Source organism: Clytia hemisphaerica, unplaced genomic scaffold (assembly GCF_902728285.1).
Source record: "Clytia hemisphaerica strain Z4C2 unplaced genomic scaffold, Clytia hemisphaerica genome assembly, whole genome shotgun sequence".
Taxonomy (NCBI): domain Eukaryota; kingdom Metazoa; phylum Cnidaria; class Hydrozoa; order Leptothecata; family Clytiidae; genus Clytia; species Clytia hemisphaerica.
The window spans coordinates 19,086-36,150 of record NW_027104154.1 but is presented as its reverse complement, the minus strand read 5'-3'; the positions used below and the strand labels follow the sequence as shown (position 1 = coordinate 36,150).

At 35.3% G+C, this 17,065-nt stretch overlaps 1 protein-coding gene across 1 annotated transcript; it reads right to left on the bottom strand.

The window, feature by feature from the left end:
* Positions 1-8,612: 8,612 nt before the first annotated feature.
* Positions 8,613-11,214, bottom strand: LOC136814079 (histone RNA hairpin-binding protein-like; the record flags this gene model as incomplete). The annotated part of the gene is given in 4 exon segments (XM_067070577.1): positions 8,613-9,305; positions 9,807-9,968; positions 10,325-10,501; positions 11,152-11,214. Coding segments are annotated over 4 exon segments (607 nt in total), but the record flags the coding sequence as incomplete, so codon positions are not given.
* Between the last annotated feature and the right edge of the window lie 5,851 nt (positions 11,215-17,065).

The window sequence follows — 17,065 nt, the reverse complement described above, 5'->3', positions numbered from 1 at the left end:
TCGAGAAAATGTAAAAAAAAACGGTTTTCCGGCATATTTCTGGCATTTTCGGCCTGGAAAAAATATTTTTCGAAAATCGGGCTCCGTCACATTTTAGGTATTGTCATTTTGCATCAGTGTGCAAAATTTCATGAAAAAATATAAAGTACAGCTCGAGAAATTCAAGAAATACCGTTTTTCCGGCGAAAATAGGCTTAGGTTCCGGCGATTTTTAGAAAGTTCCGGCTTCAAAAATCACTTTTATTGACAATTAAACCATGCTTGATGGTGGGCATTGCTATCAATAATGTTTTAGTGTGAAAAAACAACGAAATATAAGGAAAAGGCCCGATGAAAATCTGCAAAAACGGCGATTTCCGGGATATTTCCGGCATTTTCAGCCGGAATAGAATTTTTCTCACAAATCGGACTAGGCCATGTTTTAGACATTGTTAATACGCATCTTTGTGCAAAAAATCAGAAAAAACTAATGATGAAATCTCGAGAAAATGCCAAAAAAAACCAGTTTTTTCCGGCATATTTCCGGCATTTTCGGCCGGAAAAGTACGTTAATTGAAAATCAGGCTCTGTCATATTTTAGGTATTGCCATTTTGCATCAGTGTGCAAAATTTCATGAAAAAATATAAAGTACAGCTCGAGAAATTCAAGAAATACCGTTTTTCCGGCGAAAATAGGCTGTTTCCGGCGATTTTTAGAAAGTTCCGGCTTCAAAAATCACTTTTATTGACAATTAAACCATGCTGATGGTGGGCATTGCTACAAATAATGTTTTTGTGTGAAAAAACAACGAAATATAAGGAAAAAGTCCAATGAAAATCTGCAAAACGGCGATTTCCGGGATATTTCCGGCATTTTCAGCCGGAATAGAATTTTTCTCAAAAATCGGACTAATCCATGTTTTAGGCATTGCTAATACGCATCTTTGTGCAAAAAATCAGAAAAAACTAATGATGAAATCTCGAGAAAATGCCAAAAAACCGGTTTTTCCGGCATATTTCCGGCATTTTCGGCCGGAAATGAATTTTTTTCGAAAATCGGGCTCCGTCACATTTTGGGCATTACCATTTTGAATCTTTGTGCAAAAAATCAGAAAAAACTAATGAGCCAATCCTGAGAAAAGCTGGTAACAGACGGACGAACGAACGGACATCGGTTAATTTATAGGACCTCCGAGGTAGGTCCAAAAATGGGAAAAAATACTGCTAGAGTAGAAAGCCAAGTTTCAATCTCATTTAAAATGTTGGATGGAGTTGCGGAAAGATAAAGGCCTGCTGGCTTTGAGGTTTGTAACGCCAAAACGCTCAATATGATCAGCCAACAGAAGGGGAGTTTGTTGCCACACGAGTTACGCCATGTACTGCACTGTAGTGAAAGCTGAACAGCATAAGAATATCTTATGTGCTTAATTCTATTCAACTTTGAGTGCTTCATTGAAGATGGACAAGTAGAAAGATAAAAAAGCTCCAATCACGGCGATATTGTTTGTTTTATTTTTCCAATCAAAAAATTGATGTACAATTGTTTAAAAAGAAGTATCCAATTAAATGAAGGTAAAGTGTATCCATCCAAATCAGAAACCCTTAAAATCAACGATTAGAACAAAATAAAGTTATATGACTGTTTGTCATCCAACATTTTTATAGGCAAAAAATTGCAATCCGGTACGCACCGTCCGGTACTCAACTTAAAGAAGGCCACCAGAATAAACTCTTTTCCTCTGATAGCTATAGACCTCCTTGCTACCAGGGGATGTCAACCAAACCACCCTATGTAACCATTTTTCTTAACCGAGCCATTAAACTCAATCAAACCTGATCAAACGATAGGTGAATAAAATGTCTAACTGTAATCACTAATCTCAAATTATGATCGGACCTATCGAACTATAATCGAATCGCTATCAAACTTTAAAATTAATGAAATTTCTATGAAGACTACTTCCAGAGTATAAAGGGCCATTCCAGAATTTGTCTGTAACAGGGGGGCGGACGACACAGGATTTCCAAGGGCTAAAGTTTTTACCAAAATTCAAAATTTCCAAGGCAAGAGGTATGAATTTCCACGGCAATTGAATCAAAAAAGACAAAAAAGAGTGGATTTTCCGACGCATTTTGCAAAATTACCATCAACTGCTCTAACTTGGCACGATTGGTCAAAACATGGGACTGTTGATAATCTGGCCTGTATTTTCACTTACTGTTAAATCTCTTTGATAACAAACTTGTTTTGATAACTTTAACTTTTTTGTTTTCATTCAAAATGACCGGACGCCGATTGGAGAATATTTAGAGAACTCCCATCACCTAACGGCCTATAGCCTGATGGGTTTAACAAATAACGAGTGTGTAACTTGCCGCGTGAGTGACGTCATACTGATCTTTTTCATATTTTGATTGGAAAAGCCAACTCGATGCAAAAGAGAAATCATGTATTTTTTAATACGCCGCTCATTAACTCAAATCAAATGACTTTGGAGGCTCTAGCTTGGGATGATTGGTCACAACATGGGACTGGTTGATATCTGGTCTGTATTTTCACTTACTTTTATTTAAATCTCTTTGACAACAAATTTGTTTTGATAACTCAACCAAGTTTATCAATCATACTTCTTCGTTCCTCTTAGAGTGCACAGACACTGTCGTGTGTTCCACTACAGATTTTTTTCATATTTTGAAGCCTTCTTCTCGGTGCGAAAGAGAAATCGTGTATTTTTTAATACGCCGTTCTTTACTCAAATCAAATGACTTTGGAGGTTTGGTGAAATAGTGGTTGAATTGCCGTCCCATGTTTTGTCAGATAGTCCCAAGAGCAGTTGACAGTACCAAAAATTTTCTGGAATGGCCCAAAAGAGGACCCTGCCAACGCACCGGAGTTGTTTAAGTTGTATAACAGTACAAAAAACGATGCAGAAAAATTCTGCTTCGAATAGGAGAAGACCACGAGAAAAGGGAACGGGATAAAGAATATAAAGAAGACCATATTACAGTGGGGCTTTCGCATGTCTTTACACGTACGCGAACCTTGCGTCTCAGAGACTCGCAAGCGGCTTCTTTCACTATTGAAAACCTATTTATCGGCGACTCGTAGCCTCGAATTAATAGGGACACTCAAGCTATTTAAAACAGGTCAAAAGCCTATATAATTTGCGAGCTATTATGTAGTGCAAACAGAAAACAATAGTCTGCGTGTTGAGTGTCGCAAGTCTTCTTATGTACGAGTGCTCTATTGTTGGACGCTTAACAGTTGCTTATATCGTTTTATAAAAATGTATTGTGCTTAGGATGGAACTAAAAGGCTTGAAATCAAATGAAAGAAAGTTATTTTCTCCTTTTAAATTCATCTTTACTTTTCTTTCAGTCTAAAATTTCGAAATGTAGTAAGGAAACAACGGAAACAAATGTTGTTGCTATTAAAAGAAATGAATATAGAAAATTAAATTAAATTAAATGAAACAACTAGAAATTTAATAAAAGTATTGAATTAAGACTTCCTAATCTGAATGTGACGTTCTAATATACAAATATATACTGGATATTTTAACTTGTCTCCCCTGTCCAGAAATTTATTCTGGAAGATTCGTTTTGGAAAAAAAGTTTTAACCCTTATTTTTTCACACTGACAACGTTAACAAAAAACACTGATGAAACGTCAATGAAAATAGCTATCTTTTTTAGTGTCCTGAAGCTTTACCCCCTCGTTTAACCACTATTGGCAATACTTTGTTTATATGGTTGACGTCCATGGGTTAATGTATCGGCATTTCGCTAGTTCATCAACTAGTTGATCTTATGTCATCGGTTATGTTATTTCTGAGATGATATTTCATTTCAGCCCATAGCATAGGTTTTTTTTAGATTTAATTTTTTTCTATTTTTTCAATAGATAAACAAATGAAGAAATTAGCGAGGTAGCGAGTTTATAAAGCAATAGATGACATAGATAAACGAGTGAATGAAATAGCGAAATGACAAGTAGATAAAGCAATAGATAAAATAACGAAGAAAGTAGTGTAGTGGCAAGTTGATAAAGCAATGGATTTTTAAACAAGTGAATAAATTAGCGAAGTAGTGAGTTTATAAAGCAATAGATAAACGTGTGAATAAAATAGCGAAGTGGCAAGTTGATAAAGCAATAGATAAACGAGTGAATAAAGTAGCGCAGTAGCGAGTTGATAAAGCAATAGATAAACGAGTGAATAAATTAGCGAGGTAGCGAGTTTATAAAGCAACAGATAAACGAGTAAATAAAATAGCGAAGTGGCAAATAGATAAAGCAATAGATAAACGAATGAAGAAAGTAGCAAAGTGACAAGTTGATAAAGCAATGGATAAACGAGTGAATAAATTAGCGAAGTAGCGAGTTTATAAAGCAATAGATAAACAAATGAAGAAAGTAGCGAACTCGCAAGTCGATAAAACAATAGATAAACGAATGAAGAAAGTAGCAAAGTGGCAAGTCGATAAAGCAATAGATAAACGAGTGAATAAAGTAGCCGAGTAGATAAAGCATTAGATAAACGAGTGAATAAAGTAGCCAAGTGACAAGTAGATAAAGCAATAGATAAACGAGTGAATAAATTAGCAAACTCGCAAGTCGATAAAGCAATAGATAAACGAGTGAATAAAGTAGCGAAGTAGCAAGTTGATAAAGCAATAGATAAACGAGTGAATAAATTAGCGAATTCGCAAGTCGATAAAGTAATAGATAAACGAGTGAATAAAGTAGCGAAGTGGCAAGTTGATAAAGCATTATTAGATAAACGAGTGAATAAATTAGCGAAGTAGCGAGTTTATAAAAGCAAGAGATAAACAAATGAAAGAAGTAGCAAAATAGGTGTTTTCTTATAGTTTTTTAATTTTGCATTTTTGGTTAGGAAATCTTTTTGGATCGCTAAAAAATTCACTTCGCATTTTGTGAAGTGCGAAGCTATAAATTGGAATCCTGGATATTGTTTATATTATCTCGTCTTTTGGACGCTCTTATTATTCAATAAATACATTTAAAGACTTCACAAATGTTTCAGCTGTATCTTCTTTACTTAAAATAGGAGGCCTTTAAATATGAAATGTCAGTAAATACTCACTCGCTTCCCTATTAATTCAAAATAAATAGCTTTGCTTTCCTATTAATCAGCGGTTGAATAGCACGTACCTATTATACTAAACTAAATAGGCCTTTTATAAAAGGTACGAGTTGAGTGTTGGGAGGGAAATCAAAAGCACTCGCATTGAACGAGTCTGAATAAATTGGATTTCTAACACCTATACATTATGTACTCGCAACGCGCGAGCTTCGCGCACACGTAAAGACATGCGAAAGCCCCACTGTATGTAAGATTCAAATCATTCTTTTTAATAATTTTCCTAACTTAATTGGAAAATAGATGATTAACTTTTATATTTGAACAATATATATTTGAATAAAGATGAAGATTTTTAAATTTGTTTGCTAAAATAAGGAATTTAAAATATAAATATTGGGTCCTGAAATTACACGCGCGATCGTAGCAAGTTTTCGAAAATCTGGCCTGAAACTGCGCGGGCCATTTTTAAAAAGTATTAATCAAGAGGCCTGAACATGTTCGGGCCATGCCGTGGGTCGTTGCTCGATAGGATCGATCATCGGGACGGCTCGATGACGGATCGATATGTGATCGATGGATTACTTAACGATCCGGATGGGAGATCGATGGAAGATTCTGCCATTAAAAAGTCTTGAGTATCGATCCTTCGTTGATCCATTATCGAGCTAGTATTTCAATCGAGTGTATCGATTCGTCATCGATCGTTAATCGATTCGTCATCGATCGTTAATCGATTTGTTATCAATCGTAAATCAAGTATGAGTCGCTATGGTTGATAAGATCGATAAAAGATCGATGATAGATCGATAAATAATCGATAACTAATCATAAGCTTAAAGAAATTTTGAGTATCGATCCTCCATCGATCTCCTATCCGGATTGTTAAGTAATCCATCGATCACATATCGATCCGTCGTCGAGCCGTTCCGATGATTGATCCTATCAGGCGCGGACGTCTGGTACTGTGGTGCATGAATTCCAGACTGGCCAAAAGCACAAATAACTCCACCTTTTTTATTCATTTTTACTTTAACAAAGTTGTTACCTAGGGACAAGATACTTCACTCCATTTGTACTGGTGGAGGGAATCTAATGTATGCTGAAATACGTTATTTCAATTATAGACTGTCGTGTTTCCCTAAGCTAAAACAAAACGGAAGGTGATAGAAATTGACCGTCAACCGAACATCCCCCCTCTGTTTTTCCACTTCCTATCTCTCTATCTCCTTTTCTATTTTCTGACTTTCTGAGACTTGTTTTCTGATTTCTACTAGCTTTTCTATGAATTTGATATTTCAAACTTTCTCCAAATATCGACCCGGCCGGGATTCGAACCACCAAATGATGGTATCTCTGATCAGAAACCCAGCGCGCTATCAGGTGAGCCACACTTGCACAGCAGAACTCAAAATTTGTAAATACTTATAGACTGACAAAAAAGACGGGGGTAATGTTATTATAATATGGGTAAAAGTACCCCTTTTTTAACCTGACTGAAATTCGAGCCGTTACTAGCAACCCTCTGCGGGGCCCAAGGCGCCGAGTATGCACCCGGCACAGTGACAAGCCGTTACTAGCAACCCTGACCCTACCTAACTGTTACTTAATCAATTCCAAACAACGAAACCCCCGGAAACACAAAATCGTAGATAGGAGAAAAAACCATGTTCGACTGACGGTCAATTTTTATCATCTTCCAGCTAAAACAGCCATTTCCCCCAAATTCCAAACTCAAAAAGTCCACCTTTTTCTCAGTACCAGTCTGTTTTTATCTATACACCATTATTAAATCATAGATATACCTGTATAAACATTGAAAACGTACAAGTCATAATGATTTCAATCTGGTAAATCTGATATTATGTCAATGAAATCTATAATGAAATTGATGATGGTGGTGATGTCCATTCATCCGACAAACAAACTACGAAAACAAAAATAAAGCCGCGATCGATGATCAAGAAAATAATTTCATAGTAAAACCTTTTTAAGAATTTTGTTTGCATTTCTTGCATATAGAACTTTACCGTAGAAATTTGTTTCATTTCGGGCGGTACATGGCGTTGAAAGTAACTTTAGAACGCCCGGCGCCATGGAAGTTAGAGGCTGAAGAAGGAAAACTTGGCCTCTGGTACCCAGGGTAAGGGCGGGGTGTGGGCTTAGTTAGGAGGAGTGCGAAGATTTTCCTCAATCGTAGGTTGTGCTATAACTATAAGACTAGAGTGTCAGAGCTGGACGATTTCCTAAGTGACAAAGACTTGTTAGGCAGGTAGGAATTAATTTGAGTGCGTCTTTTTAAAATAATTTTACTTCAGTTCAAATCCCAAATATTTGGGATTCAACTAAATAGCGGACAGACCAAGAGTGGAGACAAAGAGAGTCGTTTAATCCAAAAGCGTGAATTGCAGACTTCTACAAAAACACCTAGGGCAGAAGACAAAAAAGAGAATAAAACGGAATTAAAGTTTAAATGGAATCGCACCTCTACAAAACCACAGATGTATATATAGTATAGGAGTACGAATCCCTTATCAGTGGTCGATCAGCCTCGTCCCCCCGTGTATCCCAGGCTTTGTTTACGTTACTGATTGACGCTAGAGAATACCCTCTGGTGAAAGATGATTATCTAGCACTATGAGTAAACATCAAAACACTGATAATACGCAGGGAACGAGGTTGGTGGTCGATTAGTGGATGCTAGCAGCCTTGGTACCTAAGTGTGAAATGACATACCCATTTGTGCCTAGGTACCCTCTCAACTACTCGGAAATTCAATATTTCAAATGCATTGAGTCTCTCCCAGTACGTACGCACTAAAATGTCGAAACTCGTGTACCCCCTCACCCCTGTACACAAATTGTTTTACCCCTTAGTCAGTACGTACTTTTTCATTCACCCCCTCCCCTCGGTTGAAGAAAATTTCGAATTCAAATCGTTTGGTTGGCACTTTTATTTCATACATGAAACTCCAATGTTTATTAAGAAACTTTTTCTTTCCCTAGATGCGTATAAGAAGCGTAAAAGTCGACAGAAAAACAAGCAAAAAAGGGCTATGAATAATTTTTCTCTACGTACGTACATTTTCCTTTTGACCCCTCCCCTCCCCCTGTACGCAAGCATACGCTTTTGAGAACCCCTTTACTGCGTACGTACTATGTGGACGGCCCCTAATCCCATCTTCCTTTGAACCAATCAAATACGGTTGAGTTCCTCAAAATGTGGTACCTATCCTCTAAGGGTTGGCTCTTAATATTTATTATTGTTGTAAAATTCATTTATTTTTATAAGAGCTAGTAAATCTTTGGCGAAGGCGCTCAACTTCTCTTACTTTTTCGTGATTTTCAGACTTAAATGTTCTTAAAACATGCTTACTGTATTGATTCAATGGCTTAAAAAAGCTTGATCTAAGGCTTGTTGAACCTCGAGTGTCCTTATAATTAGCGTGCTAATCTACATCACAACCACTAGAACCTACTTTCATTAAAATAACTGGAATTGGACGAAATGATAACCCTCAAAGGCTCGTAATTCAGTTTATTGTCAATATACATTTTCGGATAAAGTCAAATAAGTCTCTTTGGAAAAAATGAATATATACACTATCAGCTATTTACATTCTAAAATACAAAGAAAAACAAAGACCGACTTAAAAAGCTCATACCTTGACCGTAAAAAGCGTAAGTAGTCGATCGAAACCTACGTAAAGTGAGGCCATATTTGAAGCGTACAAAATTTAGCGAATTGGGCTCAGTTTTAAGCTAGTTTATCCAAACAAACATACAGCATACTCAAGATAAAATATTAAATCGTAAAGGTTACGGAAGAAAATCGCTGTGAGAATTATTATATACAAAAGCAAAAAATAAAACACGATAAAATGATAAAAAGAAATTTAAAATTTTGAGAGCAAGTCATTATTAGTCGAAACTTCAGTTCAAATGAGTTTAGTTTTCAGAGAAGCATATTGTACACAATTAATATTGAAAGCTAACCAGAACCACCAGAAGACGCAGATCTCAATAACATTGTTGATAAAGGTATTGTTCTTCTTCATCTTCATATTTAATCTTGAAAATATCTTCATTGGATTGATACCATGAATCACTTTTTGGAGGTCCATCAAATAAATCATCATTTGAACTGGCTTGGCTACTCTCTGATGAAGGACAATCGTCAAGTTCCATACTGTGGTCGATTGATTTCTTTTGGGTTTCAATAGTACTGAAAAAAAGTAGGAGTTTCAGGTAAATTAGACACAAAGAATTCGTAATCATTCAAATGGGTGTGCCTAAAGGTTGTTTTTTTAGAATTAAATTTTTGAAAACTAATGCATTACTAAATAGACCTTATCGGAGTTTTTGATTTTTCTAAAACAGCGATGCATTGTGGGATTGTTTCGGGGGTATTACAATAAATTCCCTCGAGAGATTTCTATTGTAATACCCCCGAAACAATACATCGCTTTTTTAGAAAAATAAAAAACTCCGATAAGATCTATTTTAAAGAATTCGTAAACATTCAAATGGGTGTGACTAAAGGTTTTTTTTAAGAATAAATTTTTTGAAAACTAGTAATGCATTCCTAATTTATAATAAAACAAATTTAGACCAATCAAAGGTCTACTGGATAACATTGCAAGGATTACTCGGAGTATGAATACTTATAGAATAATAGCATCATAAATGAGAACACATTTTGTAATCATATAATTTAAATCCATACTTTAAAGTGGAATCAAAGAATGTATCTTTATCATTTTTCATCTCTGTTGGATCCCAATAATGTAATTTACGTCGCCAGATTCTCATTGTTCCTTGCCATGAACGTGTACTACACACTGTAAATTTGTTAGGCGTCCAAGGGTGGTCAGTTGTTCGATCCATTCTAAAAGAACAAAGACATTACACTGAAATTATTCTAATAGGACTGTAAATCAACTGTTCAAGCCTAATTTGGAAAATAAGATTTCAAATAACCGTGAACTGACATTTTGCTAACGATAATGAATATTTATCTAATTAATCCAGCATCAAAACAACGCGAGAGACAAACATTCTGTATTATTAGAAAAGTTGTTGATATACAGCGTCATCAATTATTCCATGAACAATAGGGGAAATTGATGAATAAACTGTTTGAATATCCGAATGTCCTTAATAAATATATGACCAAATTTTTTTAAATTATTTTGGTTATGAAACGGATTTAAAAATTGGTTTAAGATTAGACGGATCCCTTACCTTTTAACATCTTCTGTGTACAATTTGTATCCAACAGTATTTTTGCCAATATCAATTTGACGTTGACGTGTTGCTAACTTCCTCTCATCTTTTTCAAGTGGAAGAGCAATAGCTTTGGTTTTCCTTTGCGATTTCGAGTTTCCGTTAATTTCTGAAAGAGGTAATTTTCTTCTGCTCCTATAATTAAAGTAGGTATATAGCTGTTTTTAAAAAGTGAACCATACTGAGTCATTTGAAATTTGCCTTGAGTTAATTGCCTGTTTGTTCATAAAACAAAAGAAATAAGTTTGATAAGTGACTATTGTTTTCTGAAAATTAGGCTACCTTTTAACTACTTTTATTCTATTTTGGTGGAGAAATTACATTTTAAACCCATGGGTTTTAAAATTCAGGTTCTTAAATGCATTTTACATGTGTGCATTCATTTTTACATACGTGTGTAAAATCATTTTCATATTCATATGAGTGCCAAATTTCAGGCTGGGATTTGCCATGTAAAAGTAAGACAACTACATGCATGTTAAATGTAAAGCCATTTAACAACTCTGAGAAATGTCTTACAAGCGAATTGACCATTTAACACCACAAACAATCCCAAAATCTAAAGTTTACTTCCTATCTGGCGTTTGTGCAAAAACCACACGGGTCATGCATTTTTACTGGAAATAAGTAACTTAATTTCCCATACAAGAGTTCCAGGTCTAGTCAATGGTTACAACACTTTATTTTATTTTGATGATTTAAAAAAAAAGCATTGTTTTATAGAAAGCTGGACAAGTTTTTAATCTTGATTCAGAACTTGATTTAAATAAAGATCAGTTTCTTACGTTGATTCATTCTTTCTTCTTGTCTCAGATTTTTCTGCTGAAGATGTCACATTAGGATTGAATCTAAAATATGAAATTGAAATAGTTTTAATCAGATTACAATTAATTTTCCATTTAGATAGATAGATAGATTGATATGCCCTCCGATGCATCGGAATGGGTCCTACCCACGATGGAGTAGGAATCACAGTGCAATCAGACATTGCAACCCTGCAGATGCGAGCTGCCAAGCCATGGTGTATACCACGACACTCGAACTACACGGGAGAACGGATGTTCTCGCAGGTGTAGAACCTCTTAAGTGTCTCAGCACACCACAATGTCTGGAACATCTACCCATACTCTTTAATCAGAGTTATGGTACCCAATTCCCCATACATAGCATGGGTTGACCTGGGCGAAGTTAAAAAATTATAAGAAAGCGCCTATTTTGCTACCCACACATTTGTTTATCTATTGCTTTATCTACCTGCCACTTCGCTACTTTATTCATTCGTATATCTATTGCTTTATCAACTTGCCACTTCGCTATTTTATTCATTCATTTCTCTATTGCTTTATCAAATAGCTACTTCGCTACTTTCTTCATTCGTTTATCTATTGCCTTATCTACTTGCCACTTCGCTACTTTATTTATTTGTTTATCTATTACTTTATCAACTCACTACTTTATTCACTCGTTTATTTATTGCTTTATCTACTCGCTACTTCGCAACTTTATTCATTCGTTTATCTATTGCTTTATCAACTCGCCACTTCGCTACTTTATTCATTCGTTTATCTATTATTTTATCAACTCGCTGCTTTATTCACTCGATTATTTATTGCTTTATCTATCTATTTGCTTTGTCTATAATCTCTTACTTCAACTCTTACTTTGCTTTTCTCGAGAAATGAATTGAAGATACTTTCGCATTTTCTTCCAAAAACATCGCAAAATACTAAAAATGTTTCGCAAACAGTGAAAAAATTCCGCCTGCAGCGATCCTCTGTTACCTCGTTTCGCTCGAAAAAATAGCGAAGCTCCTAAAATTTATAATTCGAACCCTGATAATCTATGCCAATTTTTTTTCCGGACAAATATGACGATCTCAGGCAAAAACCATAGGGTCAAAATTTAATGAGAATTTTAGCTTGAGAAAATAGAGACATGTTGTATATTTTTGGAAAGCTCTCAAAAAATTAAGATCAGAGATATCAGGCTGCATCGTTTGAGGCGTGTGATAGCACGCGCACACCTCCACACACACCTAAAATCTTTGAGGAGAGTGATTAATCACACGCCATAAATTTGAATTTTACTACTTAAAGTTATGCATAGCACTCCTTATCACACGCCTAAAGTACTTTTTAGGAGTGCGAATGACCACACGCCTGGAATTTTCAAATGATAAAGCCTGAGATATATTACGAGTATAGGTGATTTCTGTACGTAACTCGAGATATTGAGCTTTGAAGTGCAAAAAGTGGATAAATAGCTGTTTCTGGCTGAAAAACACTACTTGAGGCGTACCGTATTACTTCGAATAAACGCCCCCCCTCTTTTAAACGCCCCCTCGAATAAACGCCCCCCCTAGAGGGGGCGTTAATTCGAAACACTTGAAGAAGTCCAAACTGGATTGAGCCAAAAACCTTGCTGACTGACATTTTCAACTGATGACCTCGTTTTATACGGTTATATATAAAAATCAACACGATTTTCACTGAAAATACATTAAGTTCTAAAAATATTTGAGGATTACCCTACATTGCACTTTGCTTGCATAATATAAATAGTATTACAAAAAGATCAAGTCAACTAAATTCGTTTCTGTAGTCCTTTCAATTCTTATCGAGTTTTGAATTTTTGTAATAAACGCCTCCTCTTTTTAACACCCCCCTCGAATAAACGCCCCCCCTAAAATCCAAAACAATTTAATAAACGCCCCGGGCGGTACAAACTTTTGTGATTTTTGCGCATTTTGGCCTTTTTCGCAAACGTAAATCTTTTTGAAAATTCTTAACAGGGCAATTCGCGAAAGTTTATGATCGCGAAAAATTCTCAAAAAAATCTATGAAACCTCAAAATTGTAATAAATATCAAATTTTCGGCATATTATTATCCTTTAATGCCTTTTCAAAGTCAAAGAGCAACTGTCTTTAGCGGATTTAAAGAATATTTTTCACTTTTAAGGCAATTCTCATTTTTATCCAACGATTTGCGAAAGTTTATGCTCACGAAAAACATTTTTTCCTCAAATTCGCGAAAGTAAATGTCTTTTAGTTTTTAATTAGTTTCTGCTCACAAAAGTTTGTACGCCTAAAGTATTTCCAAGGGTCAATCAATATCTTGAGTTAGGTATGTTATTTTGATTCCCCTACCCCTTAGCTTTCCAAAAATGTATAACAAGTGCTTTGACTAAAAAAGTCGAATGACCTCAAAAAATCAAGCAAATTTCCCCCTACTATCATAGCTTTATTCCAAAAAGAAGCAATTTAGAATAATAAACCAGCAATTATTTCTGTTAACAAACAGTTGTCTCTTCTGATGTTAACATGAGAGGGGTTTTACCACCCCCTTCCACATAGACCTTTCTTTAGATTTTGTCCTTCATAAAAACATTGAACTAAAATATAAGCTTTAAAAATACCCAAAGCCAGAAGCAGGCAGCAATAAGAATCCTGCGCCCTCTTCTTTTATGAATTTCCTACACTATTATAGTAGTTTAGGAGAACGTGACAGTCTATTGAATAACAAATTACTCCAGCAAACATAACTTTTCCTCTTTGAGTCCGTCAATTGGGGTTACTTTTATAGAAATTTAGCTACCGTCAACTGCTCTAACTTGGGGCGATTGGTTGAAACATGGGACTGTTGCATATCTGGTCTGTATTTTCACTTATTGTAAAATCGAAAGAGAAATTGTGTTATTTTTAAATACGCAGTTCCTTAACTCAAATCAAATGACTTTGGAGGTTCAGTGAAACGGTGGCCGAATTGCTGTCCCATGTTTTGTCAGATAGTCCCAAGTTAGAGCAGTTGACTATGAATTTAAATAAGCCATTTGATGACTTTTGAATTTTATAAATTGAGGACCAGAAAATGTTGTAGTTTGCAAGTAATGAAAGTTACCCCTCACTACTTATGGAAGTAACCCCAATTGATGGTACAAAGCAGATAAATTATCTTGTCCCTAGTCAGTTAGTCACACTAGGAAATCAGACTTTCAGAAAAGACAACATCAGTCATACACAGGATGTATTTGCAACAATGATGAGAGTTACCTGAATCAAGTTCAAGTTCCCAATACAATTAATTAAATCTTGAAAACTTAAAATGAGACAAAATGGCCGATTGCAAACATGCAGCAGCCAGAATTATCAACCAACCAAATTTTGTCATTTAATTCCCCATACAGCGCTTCAATTTTTAAGGCCTTGTTTCTACGCTAAAGTAAAAATAATTCCGCATATGTACCGTCAACTGCTCTAAGGGGTCACTCACATATCGATTCTTCCCACAACTAACGTCAAATTGACGCAAAGGGGTGGGGGTTAGAGTCTGTGACGCTAAGAAATTTCACCAGAAATATCAATTTTTGAGACGTTTATTTTGTGACAAATGTTACTTTCCATATTTATTTTCCTCCTTTTATATACCTAAGTATTTCTTTGCTTCGCTATTTTATAGAACAATTTTAACCAAAACAAACAGCCGACAAATTTTGCCGATGATCAGTCTTTTTGTGTGAAATGCCACTATTCTGTTGATTATGATTACAGAGATAAGTAATGCTGGCAACTTTCCGAAAAAAGTTTAGAAATTATCCCCATTATTTTTAAAATGTAAACTGAGCAAGCCGTAGCGAAATTAAATATGGCTGACGAAGAAAAAACGATGAAAGTGAAGGAGAAAATTTAGAGTTTCATCGGTTTTTGATAATTTTCAAACTTTAACGTTAAGAGGTGGGGGTGGGGGGTTTTTCAAGTTAGCGTCAATTTGACGTTAGTTGTGGGAAGAATCGATATGTGAGTGACCCCTAACTGTTCTTATACATGGGAAAACGTGATTCCTCAAGTAGTTTTTTCAACTAGTGAGTCTGAGTCAGGATATTCCACTTTAAAATTTCAAATTCTGAGCTCTTTCCAAAGTGAGAGAGGTCTGCAATGCAAGAGCTCTGCGAGGGGTTCCACTGTTTATTTTTAAGTCCTTGAGAAGAAGTGTCGTCGGAAATGACAAACATAACATCCTATAGTGAGGCTGGAACTTCGATTTTTGAGGATTACGATTTTATCAATTTTTTAGCAATTTTTGCCTCGCTAACCCAAATCTCGCAACCTCTTTACCTTAAGGAAGATTGAAATTAGAGTTTTTCAGCGTTCCGAAAAAAACGCATAGCAGAAATTTTTTCATCTTCACAGGATCGATTCTCAACAACAAAATACATCTTTTAGTCTTTGGGTTTGTTTCTGACATTTTTCCTTCAAAGAATATCGATCACTTTCCTTTTCCCCTTAGGTGGCGAGAAAAAATGATTAGCTTGCGTTTTCGAACGGGCGAATAAAGATGAGGCGGCATTCTTGCACTGAGGGTGCTACTTAGTTTCCGCCCTATTTTGCACCCACGATAGAATGGTCCAAATACGGGGGTATTCCAAATGATAAACTATGTCGTTCTGTAAGTGTTTATTTTCTGAAAGATACAAATAGTATATTGAATACTATTAAAACTTATATTTAAACTTATTTATTTAAGTATTTTTGAGCGCAAATTTAAATATATGGTTAAATAAAAAACAAATGATAACAGTTGTGTTTATTCATCAAACCCCAGGAAAAGTTTTGTTGCCGACTTAGCTATTTTACAAATCTTGGAAAAGAACTCCCATAGGAATTCCGATAAATAACCCGATTGGTTAATTTCGGAACAGCTTCAAGAAAGTCATAATGTCAGATAATTTTAAAAGTTTCTGAGGAAATGTGTGTAATTTATCAATGTTGCAGGGCTCGAAATAACGGTCGGACATCGGACATTGTCCGACTCAATTGCTGAAATGTCGGACCCAAATCGATTCTAGTCGGACATCATGTCCGACCCAATTACTTTCAGTGCCTTCAAAAATTTGTCAGAGGCGTTGTGAAATTTCCAAAAGAAATTACAATTTACATAGAATTAGTAACTTCTTTATTTACACAAAAAAACTCTCAAAGTTGCAATCATTAGTGTTAGATATTCATTTTGTGTGATGCTTTTTCTCAACAAATGAAAGCATGCTTCAAGTAAAAATCATGGCCTTCTGACCATTAATTGGCATTTATTTAGCTTCTTCGTGATCAATGTGAAATTCTATCAGAAGCTTGTATTAGACTTGAAGTATATTGATTTGGAAGTACATAATTGTTAATAGAAAAATGCGGTAAGATGAAAAAATTGGTAACACCAAAACTGAATTACATTTAATAGGTAACACCTTTTTAAAAGAAATTGTTTAGAAAGAAAAAAATTGAAGTGTTTCCACACACTTTCGGTTTATTCTTATGTAAGCTCACAAAAACAAAATAAGGACCTGCTTTTTCCTATTCACTCAAATAAATCGCGATCGTTTGTTTTGATTTTCTTATAAGAAATTTAGTATTTCAAGCATTCTTGAGTATTATATGATCACGATCATGATTTTTGGAGATAGAGGCTTAAAATTAATTAATTAAATTCAATTATGTCTGAGATGATTCATTGTATAGCCTACGTACAGAAACCTTTGCTTTTTTAAGTTGAAAGACGAATGTCGACCCACAGAAATCAATCGGAATGTCGAACCCTTTTACTTTAAAAGCCTTAGGACATGTCCGAACCAATCAATTTTTGATCGGACAATGTGTCCGACCACCTAAATATCGTTATTTCGAGCCCGTTGTTGATGGCTTCTTGATTCTT